The 11,307-nt window shown below is 39.9% G+C and overlaps 1 protein-coding gene across 3 annotated transcripts in view; it reads left to right on the top strand.

Moving 5' to 3' along the window:
- Inpp4b (inositol polyphosphate-4-phosphatase type II B) overlaps positions 1–11,307 on the top strand; it is a 748,293-nt gene that overhangs the window by 543,152 nt on the left and 193,834 nt on the right. For all 3 annotated transcript variants that reach the window (XM_029480343.1, XM_029480345.1, XM_029480344.1), the window contains exon 12: positions 1,811–1,958. In XM_029480343.1, the coding sequence (XP_029336203.1) occupies positions 1,811–1,958 (148 nt within the window). The remainder of the gene's footprint in view (positions 1–1,810; positions 1,959–11,307) is intronic.

Here is an 11,307-nt window from a genome sequence, read left to right on the forward strand (position 1 = left end):
TAAGATCCTGTGGCGGGTGTTGTGGGTAGCTGGCGAGTGTCAGCAGACCCTGCGCCCCAGCTGCCCCGGTGCTTTTCTCGAGGATGCATTTCTATATTTTAAGTTATTTTCTCATTATTCTGGAAAGATGCAGCTACTTCAAGACTTTGAAATGAACTTTGATAGAAAATGAGCTTTCTGTCTAATTCTTGGCCTGGGTATTAGAAGTATTTTAGAAGATTTGAATGTGTTGATTTGAAAATGAGATTTGGAGAATGCAGAGCTATGTCAGTGGACAAGAACACTACTCACTGTACAAGCACAAGAAGCTGAGTTTAGACCCCAGCATTCACATACAAGGCCAGATATAGCCATGTCTATGCATGGCCAGCACTGGGCAGCAGGAGGAGACATAGGAGCCTACTTCCTCCTAACTTATGGTGAGGTTCAGTAAGAGACACTGTCTCCATCAAGTAAGACAGGTATCGAACAGAATACCTGATGTCCTCTTCTGCACTCTGAGAGCACATGCACAGGTTTACTCATCACACACACATGCACATATAACACATATTGCATGCACATAAAGTAATGACATTTGGAATAAAGCTTCTGGTGAGTTATATACATATTCATAAGGATAACGTTCAGAGTTCCTCTTTGAGACTAGGTGGTTACAGAAGATGGGTATGAATATTCTCATCTCAATGCTAAGGAAAGACTTTAAAAAATTTTTTTCTCAAGTAGAATATGATATTCTCACTGAATTTTAAAGATTTGAAAGACATTTCCCATGTTATGCCAAGGGGATATGATCCGTGTACTGTGTGCTCAAAATTGCTTAAAATTTGATAAATTTACTTTAATATCAACTAATAGTTTTAATCAGATTTATTGGTAAACTGGAGTTGACTCACTCTATGTACTTACCTGACTGGTCTTAGCTCAGGTTTTCCTGCCATTAAGCATTAGTATATGAGTGTAACAGTGGTATCATTGTCCAGTGTAAGTTGGAAGAGAATCCTTCCTGTAGGTGTATGATTTGGGAGTATGCTGTGAGTTTGGAATTCATAAAGACATATCAAGTATAATGTTAATGTCTAAGGATTATGCTCAAGTCCGGAATTTTTGCTTGTATGACATAGTTATTCTTTCAACACTGACTAACTACACTAAACAGTTCTTCCTCCCAATATCAAAGATTTGCTTCTGATAACACATGGGTTCAGGGGTTCTGGAGAGTGAGCTATTGACTTATTAATATTTTAAATATGTATAACATTGAATTTAATAGATCTTAAGCTAAAGAAATAAATCTCTCTGATATATGAAAATTTTTACCAGTAGAGCCTTTTGAAAAAGAATTTTAAAATTTATAATATAACATGCCTATTGCCATTTATTTAAGAACATAAAGTGAGAAAAATCAGAGAAGGCTTATAAATGTGCCCAAAGTGTATTTTATGTGTATGTTCTTGTATTTTCATCTGTACTTATAGATGTGTATGTTTCATAAAACATTTTAAGAAAAAGAAATGAATAGGTAGTGAAAAACCACTATAGTTACATTACCTAATTGAAGTTTTAGACATACATATCAAATTTAACAAAAGGTATGGGTTTCAGACACTAACACCAAAAATATGATGTTATAATGTAAAACATATACAATGCTTAAAAATCCAAATTCACTAATGGATTCTTATAGGCAGTATTTTATTTATTAAATAGTAAACAAAACATTTCTCTGATTGATTGTTTTTTGACTGAGCTTCATGTGATGTTCATTTGCTAGTAATGTAACTACTGCCTTTTCTTTCTCCTTGCCCAGTTTTAAGGAATCCTGTGTGTAAGCTGTATAGATTCCCCACATCTGACAATAAGTGGATGCGAATCCGTGAGCAGATGTCAGAAAGCATCCTTTCTTTTCATATTCCTAAGGAATTGATTTCCCTTCACATAAAAGAAGACTTATGTAGGTAAGAGAAATTAATCTCTCACATTTCCTCATGTCAGTTCTTTTTTATGCTGTATTAAAGATATTCACTATGTACTGCATGTGATGTTTTTTGAAATATGAAAATTGAGAAATGATCACATTGAGTAAATACATACATTACCTCACATACCTGTTAATGATCTACTTTTCTGGGGCCTTTTATCATATATGATCACAAGATAATCTCGACCTTCACTACCCAGTCCTGCAAGGCTCTGGATCCTTGAAATAGGTCTCATGCAAATTGAGATGTTCAGTGACTATGCAGTGCACAAGAATCTTAAGTTCTTAGAACCTGCAAACTCATGTAACCTAATGATGGAGTCTTAACATTCTGGACATGCAGAGCTCTCTCTCTCTCTCTCTCTCTCTCTCTCTCTCTCTCTCTCTCTCTCTCTCCTATCTATCTATCCATCTAAACAGTTAAAATTGACTTCAACTACCTTTTTACTTTTACCATTTCCAATATAGAGAATCTTACATTTAAAATTATGGGGCTCAGCAGACAGTTTAAGTGTTTTCTGTAAAAGCAGAAGGATCTCAATGTAGTCCCCAGTGCCCATGTGAAAAAAAAAAACAAAAAAACAAACAAAAAACAGGTGACACAAACTGTAATCTCATTAATGAGGAGGCAGATCTAGAACGATCCATGGATCTTGCTGGCCATTCCTGCTCACTAAGTGTTGAAGTTCCAGGTTCTGAAATAAATTTTGTCTCTACAGAAAAGGTAGAGGGTGTGGGGCAGTGGGCTTGGGGGAAAGAGGGAGTGGGAGAAAACCATCGTCCCGCCAGAGTTCCGGTGCTTTGGCTGGGAGGACATGGAAGGACTACTGCATGCTTTCCACATGGCCCCGTGGGTGTCTGGCTGTGGGAAGCCATGAAACCCTAACTCAGTGGAGGAGTGGGGTGAACAAGGGGCAGTCCTAGGTAACAGGTTCTCAGCCTCGGGCATCCCAGACACTGGGGAAGAACAAAATGGGGGGGGGGGGGCAGGGGCAGCTTCGTTAGCCCCGGGGCTAAAGGGAGGCGAGGGCAGGGAGCAAGGGGGCACTGGGTGGTTCCAGCAAGAGTCCTTGGTGTGATCCATGGCTGGAGCACAGGAAGGCCTTCTGACACAAGGTTAGACACGGCTCTTTAGGGAAAGCCTAACCCGTCTTTCAAGCACAGTGAGCCTTGATGAGCAGAGAAAGTCTATGGTTTTAGGGCTTTATTGTAGAAAGGCAGAGAGAAAGAAAGTAGAAAGAGAGAGGCCGGCCATGGACACATGGCCAGAGGTGGGGAGGGAGAGAGAGAGAAGGAGGGCTACAGATGAGAGTAAGAAAGGTGAGAGCTTAAAGAGAGAGAGGAGGGGCCAAGCAGCTACTTTTATAGTGGGCTGGGCTATCTTGCTGTTGCCAGGTAACTATGGGGAGGAGCATACCTGGCTATAGTCAGGTAACTGTGGCAGTGGAGTATAACCAAAATGCCAAAAGCTTGGGATATTGTCTGCATGACTTATAGTCACAGAATTGCGAAGTTGGGGGCTCTGTGGTGTCAGGCACCTGTCTCTGGGAACATGGCTCACTGTTCTGGCCCTTGTAGAGTTTTCTACTGGGTCACTGGAGCAAGCCTCATTCAACCAAAATAGGCTGCTTTTTATGGCCCCACAAGAAGGTGACCGAAAGAAGACAGAAAGTATAGACCTTTGTTCATCTACATACTATATGTGTGCAAATGCAGAAAAACAACAAACCACACACACAGTTTCATACATGATGCTATTTTCTGTCTTGGGTTACATTTTATATGCAAAGCTTTGTAGTGAACTAGTACTACCAGCTCCGACCCATGGCTTGACATCATCTCGTTAGGATTACTCTTTCTTTGACTCCTATTTGAATTAAAGACAAGAAGCCTTGTCTATAGACACACTTAGCAAGGCTTTTAAACACTTGTTGATTTAAAAACCATTTAAGATAAATTATAAAATATTTTAATTGAAAATATTTTTTTAAACAAGGAAACCAAATCAATTTCTAGAATAACACAGGAGGATTTGTGAGTTTATTGGTTTGCAAGAGAATCTCTGAACCATGACTAATTAGATAATCCATTTCTCTGCCTTTTAAATGAGCCTTTAATGACTTCAAAAATACAAAATACTGTATCATAAGAAACACCTTTAAGGCCCCAAATCTCAGATAGCTGGCCATATTTCATAGTTATAAAATTCTGTTATTGCTGAAATATACAATAGAGAGTAAAATGTCCTGTGTTTTGATTCCTGCCTTGTGCCAACAGCCATAAACCTATGACTAATGGCATCATGCCATTTTGTAGACTCTGAAGTCTCCAGAATTTCCAAATTGATCTATGCCATAAAGGGCACCACAGAAGGGTGGGTACTGTACTGGCAAAGTTGGCTAAGCTAGGAGTCAGTACATAGCTATTGTTTATCAAACAAGAAGTATTAACAAGAACTGAAATTCATGAAAAACTAACAGAGAAGGGTCTTAGACTTAGACTAGTCTAGAAAAACAGTGGTTGAAAGGAAAATAGAGAGAGGGGTATTTCGGGTGGATGGTTGAAGAAAAAAAGGACCCAGAAATCAGCTTGCACAGATGGATTCAGGCCAAGAAATGCTGTGTCACAGCCAGGAAGCTACATAGACGATGGGAGACTCAAATGCATGCATGTGCTAGGAAGAAGGTCTCACAGCACAGAAGCATCAGGCAGGACCTGAACCAGCATCACTCAGCTGGGAAGATTTCCCTAGAGAAGCACATATAAGACGCAATGACTAGGCATAGCCCTCAAAATTCCAACTAAGGACACCATCTAACTTAGTCTCCAAACCACAGAAAAATAACTGAAAGCACAGAGCCTGGACAATGAAGGTATTTCACAACACATAGTAATTTATTCTCATACGAATAATACATAATTGTGCTACCTTCCAATATCAATATAACTTACTTTACAGAAATTTGAGGATTTAAAAGCTTACTTGAAGAATCAGGCATACCACTTCACTTAAAAATACAACAAGTTAGTGAATGGAAATGTGTAAAAAAAAAAAAAAAGACCACCACTTAGAGGATGGGAAAATGCAGTCTAAGATCCTGGAAGCTGAAGTTGGGGTTCTCTGACTCCCGTGCTTCCGGCCACCACTGGAAAACTGCAAAGAGTAGTTGGGAATGAAGTGTCGGGGTCCATAGGTCATGACAAGGTGCTCCCAAACTCCTGGACATCCAGGTGCTGCTGGGTCAAGAAGAGCTGAGAATTGACTGAGGATGATGGTTAGCCCAGGGCCAGGGAAATGGGACCTCTGGCTTATCTATTGGCGATTGTCTTTAGCTTGGCAGTGGTTGTCTGGCAGCACAGAGAGGCCTTCTCCAGGAGACTTGGGCAGCTGCTTGGTAGTAGAAGGCTTTCTCCATGCTCCCTACAGCAGCTCTAAATGGAAGAGACAGTCTGCGTTTATCCATACCATTTATTGGCTGTTCATAGTGGAAAATGGATGCATACTAACTTTTCAGGGTGGACCAAAGATTAAATGCCCTTTGCAGGGAGGAATGTCTGAGAAATGAAGCTTATTGGCTAAACCCTCAGGGCCTCTAGTACCTCCTTAGCATGCAGAACTCTGTCCTGGGCTTTGTGACCAACATCAGGGAGTGTTGGCTCTGTTCTAGGCCAGGAATCTAGTAGGGAGCAGGGAGGTGCCTACCGTCCCAAGAGGGTACCTGGATGTGAGGGTTTCAGACCCACTCTATCTTACCAAGTTTTCTGGCATGATCCATTGTCCTAGTTTGGTTTTTTGTTTTTTGGTTTTTGTTTTTGTTTTTGTTTTTTATTTTTGGTTGTTGTTGTTGTTGTTTTCTTTCCCTTTACAGTCTCAGTGAGTCTTCCTTTCCTGACCCTGTCTTTTGCTGTATCTTCGCCTTCCATGGCACACATATACAGAAGGCTGGTGGAAAGTATTGATGTAGTCCCAAGGCTGGTACTGGACCTAGGAACTAGGACTTTTCAGATTAGAAAATCATATTTCAATCTTAGGAAACTGAACTGTTCAAAACCTGATAGATTTTTAAAAACTTATTAAGGACAGTGAAGACTGTAGCCTGCTTTGTAAAAGTTTTGCTGCCTCCTGTACCATTTCTATATAAATCACCTATTGTTAGAATTTGTTACAAATTCAACAATGAACCTTTAAAATGCCATAAAGAAAAAGAAAAAATTCGGAAGATTCAAAAGGGAAACAGGATAACAATCATAGAAAAGTTAGCCAGACATTGTTACAATGTGAGGAGATAAGACCACTAGGAAGCAGTCAGCAGTCCCTCAAGAAAAGACCATGGAAAGGGAGAAAGGACAGGAGCCTAATAATGGAAGAAATATTGAGATGCAAAGATACAATAGCCAAATTAAACCCACAGTACCAAGCAGAGAAGACAGGACCCGAGCGTCGTGTTAGCCACTTGGAGGAGGATTGTAATGCTTCCTCCCTTGGTGCTAGGCAACGGTATAGGAAGTAAAGTAGGAACACATCAGTGGTGTTGGAATTGCAAAGAGCTGGAAGCAGGTATATGATGTTAAATATTCTTAGGGAATATGCCGTGTGAGAAAGTTTGCAGGCAAACAAACACAGGTCCCTGAGTCTACAGTTCTGCTGCTTGCTGTGCGAGCTGAAGCAGGCTAGCCCTACACTGCTTTGCAGGATTGGGTGTCAAGACCCAGTGCAACTGTGTTCTGTGACATCTGAGAGAAGAAGCATATGACATCCCATTATTATTTAGAACCAAGTTATAAAGTTTTCTATGAATGAAGGTGATGAAGACAGCATGCTTAAGTATGTAAGATCTTATAAAATACTACATATAAAATTTTCTTGAGAAACCTGCTTGAAGATATAGGATGTCCAACTGAGAAAATAGCCTAAATGAAAAATATCTATTTTATTATCCTTTTATATAAAAGTACAAATGCACATCAAATTAATATAGAACATATCAATTAAATTATCAGGGACTGGGAAGATGACTTAGTAGAATGTTTACCATGTAAGCCGGAGGGCTTGGGTTTGGATCCCCTGCACACCTATAAAGAGGTAAACGTGTGGATATGTGTTCTTCACCTCAGTGGTGGAAATGGAGGCAAGAAGATGCCCGGAACTAGTTAAGACAGAAACCCTAGCATAACTGTTGAGCTCTGGATTAAATGAGAGAGTAGACAAACATACACAATTAACCCTGGACCTCCACACGGGCATGTGTGTGCAACTATACACACACACACACACACACACATAAAATATATATGAACAATATAAGAAATCCTTAAAACATCTTTCATCTTCCAAACATAGCGTGACTCTGAAAGCCTTTGTTCAGAAGTATTCATACTACCTTCATTCAGACTTCAGAACACTGCTTGCCCCTTTGTCTTCTTTCCCAAGCCCAGTGTCAGATGGATTCTTCTTGAGCTTCTTGAAGGCTGGAGCATCACAAAATGTCATCCTTCAGTACTTGCAACTATTTATAAAACATTTTCTCACCATGCTTAGAGAATAGATAAGGAAAAGATCAAGACATTTAAAAAAATGTCACCTGGGTCATTTTATATGATGGCCACTTACAGAGCTTGGTGTCCATCTACACAGAAAGATGGCAGCTAGATAGACATACACAATCAGACAGTGATAGATATTTTAAAAATATAATTCAGTAAATATAGTATTAATTGATTTATAAATATCTATGTTTATATTATGTATGTCATGCATATATATTTGGATATAGCAGATATCTATCAGTCATCATTAGAAAACTCTGCAAGGACCATTGTAAAATTTTTGCCCTTTCTAGACAGATGTGGTTTCTATTCCTGCCATTGGGCCCTGTCATTTTACCATGAACAAACAAGCAGTCATGGGCAATTGAATGAATAATTACAAGTTGTGTTATAATCAGATTCGAGGAGAGCAGTCCTTGCTTCTTAGTTCCCAAGATGATGAGCTCACAAGCCCTATCCTTAATACCTACACAATCTGTATTAAAATTTCCTTTATAACAATTTTAGTTCTTTTCAGCTCCGTTCTGAAGGTTTGCCTACCCGTCAACAGAAAAGAACAGAAGTTCTGAGTTGTGTGTTCCCATCTCTCTTCAGAAGCATTTAGATAATGATGTGAACATTTTGTTGTGTAAATCCCCCTAATTATGAAGGATGTGAATGCAAGAAAACTACAGGAATGCAGTGGGGTTCTAGGAGCTCCCACTTTAATGATGAGGCCTTCCGTACTCAGCAAAGTGACTAAGTCACACTGGGGAACTACAGGTAGAAGGTAGCAGCTAGATGGTTGTTTCCCTGCCACCCCACAAGCACTGGGGGCGCATAAGTACTCTCTGGGACTGCACGTGCTCACTGAGGACTAATGGAAGATCCCATGGTTTCTAATGGAGTTGCAGAATCAGGGTCAAGGAACTACCATGGGTAAACACTTTGACATTAGATACAGGGACATACGCTGGGGTGCCATGACATTATCTAAAGGGACAGACAGAGCCCATGAATTCTCTGTGGTTACAAGTCATGTCACAGGGGGACTGCACAGGCTCATTGAGGACTAGTGAAACAGCTGAAAATTCCATGATTTCTGATGGAGTTGCAGGATCAGGGTCCAGGAATTACAGTGCGTAAGCATTTTGAGATTAAACGCAGGTACATATACTGGGATGCTATGACATTATCTAAAAGGGACAAACAGTGCCCATGAAATTGCTGTGATTACAAGCCATGTCATAGCACAAACCACTAGGTCATCAAAGATGCTACAAGGGAGCAAGAACCAGATTCCTGTGTCCTTGTGCATATGCACTATACACAGCAAGTCCATCATCCACAGATACATTTCCTTGATGTAAATACAGGAGAAAGCAAACTTCTAAAGGATTACATGAGTGTGTGTGTGTGTGTGTGTGTGTGTGTGTGTGTGTATGTGTGTGCGAGAGAGAGAGACAGAGACAGAGACAGAGGCAGAGAGACAAAGAGACAGAGAGACAATAATAATGAAAGAGAAGGATAAGGATGCTATTGATTCAAAAGTTGTGGCAAAGTAGGTGTTCAAACAAGAAAAGGAAAGGGGGAAAGTCAATGATTGTATTTGATGAAAATACATTATATGTTATTTATGTATACACATATATTGATATTCATATATAACCTATAAATTATATTAAGTTAAATACAAAATAATTCTCTTTCTTCTATAAAACACAGGACAAGGAGGGAAATAGGGACCTGGGTAGGAAAGGGGACAGGGAGGGGAAGAGGGGAATATGATCAAGTATTATGTGGGTGAAAAGGACTGAAGCCCTTAGGGCCAGCAGAAAGAATGAAAACTGGGAACCTCGGAAGGTAGAAGGTGGGGGGGGGGGCGCTCCAGAATGTACCAGAGACCCGGGAGGTGGGAGACTCTTAGGACTCAAAGGGAGGGATCTTAGATGAAATGCCCTACAGTGGGCAGAGTGAACTTCTAGAGCCCACCTCCAGCAGAAAGACAGGACATCAAGTGAGGGATGGGGTTGCTATCCCACAGTCAAAATCTCTGACCCATAATTGTTCAAGTATGAAAAAACTGTAGGGACAAATCCAGCTCATGAGGACCAGCAGTCTCAATTAACCTGGACACCCAAGATCTCTCAGACACTGGACCACCAACCAGGCAGCATACACCAGCTGATATGAGGCCCCCAACACATATACAGCAGAGGACTGCTGGGTCTGAATTCAGTCAGAGAAGATGCACCTTACATTCAAGAGACTAGAAGTCCCAGGGTGTGGAGAGGTCTGGTAGGGTGGGGACATTAAAGAAAAAGAAAAGAAAAGAAAAAAGGAAGAAAAAAGCATAAAATGTTGATAATTTCCCTAAAATGAAAGTAATAAAACATTTAAAATAAGGCTGTGGTCCTAAACTTTAAGGAGACATTCATAGTGACATCGATAAACTAGAGAAATGGAGCTGCTATTGGCGGCGAGCCTAAGCATTCTGTAAGAGGAGTGAGCTTTGTGTTTTAACTTTATATTGCTATAAAGTCAATTCGCATTTTCGATTTATAATGTAGAAAAGCATTGTTAATATGCTAGGATATTTCTTTCCGTGTGCTTTTATATGTACTTACCAAAACTAAGATGATATATTTAACTGTTTATTGGGCCATATTTTATTTAATGTCACATTGCCAAACTATAGACACATTTACAACATTAATCAAGTGCTGAACATAGAGAGCTGTGATAGAGAATTTGTCTGGTTTGTGTGAGGCTCCAGGTTCTTTTTCCAGTACTACACATATTCACAAAGCTACATCTTAAAATACATCTCAGATGAGAAAGGAAATTTTAAACTTGATGCCTAAGAGGTCATGATGGCCCCAGAGACAAAAAAGTCTGCTTACCACATCAGGCTTTTGAAGTTGAGGTTAATACAGAATTTATAAACCGTGGCTTTTCTTCTCATAGGAGAATTTAGAGTGATTTTTTACCCACTTTTTTTTCTTGCTCTAATTTAGACGTGTTCTTTACATGAAAAACACTCATTATATATTTCACATATGAAATTACATTTCCAATAACAAGTGTTCCAAAGTCACTGAACCTGAAAAAAATCCCATGTTCACTGCAGTAAATGGGTGATGGCTCAGACTTTCTGCTTGTGAGGTTTTTGGAGTTAAATCACAGTATAAAATCCAAAGTGCCAGACTATGAAAGCTCCTCGCTGTCAGTTCATTTGAATCTGAACTCAGAAGACGCCACTGCTCAGGCCAGTTGGAGGGTGCTCCCAAAGGATTTAAGCTCTGTCATGGCCATAAGACTTTGTGTATGTACAGTCTCAAATTTAATAAAAAATAGTTCAGACTGAGTCCAAATGTCACACTCACTGTGAGATGAATAGCAAGAGTGGTTTTTGATGGCAGCTGCAGGCAAGGAGAGATGCTGTGAATGAATGATGTGAAATCACCACTGAGCCATTCATTACATCCCTGCCAGCAACATCTAAACTCTGTCAGGATTGGCTGCAGAGAATATGGTTTTTCCTCATTTACACCATAAGGATGCTTTATGCAAACCAGTGAACAGTGAACACATGTGGCCCTGCAAACACCCTGGACTAACTTACAAATGTATGTCAAACTCAGATACACGAAAGTTGGTGACTGTAGGAGACAGATTTGATTCTGCGTAATTAGCATTACATTAAACATTTCCTTTCAAAAGTAAACTCAGTCAGAGTTGAAGAACCTATGAGTTTCAGTTATGCAAATTCTCAAACTGATACCATCATTTTCTTTCAT

This window comes from Mus caroli, chromosome 8 (genome assembly GCF_900094665.2).
Source record: "Mus caroli chromosome 8, CAROLI_EIJ_v1.1, whole genome shotgun sequence".
Taxonomy (NCBI): Eukaryota; Metazoa; Chordata; class Mammalia; order Rodentia; family Muridae; genus Mus; species Mus caroli.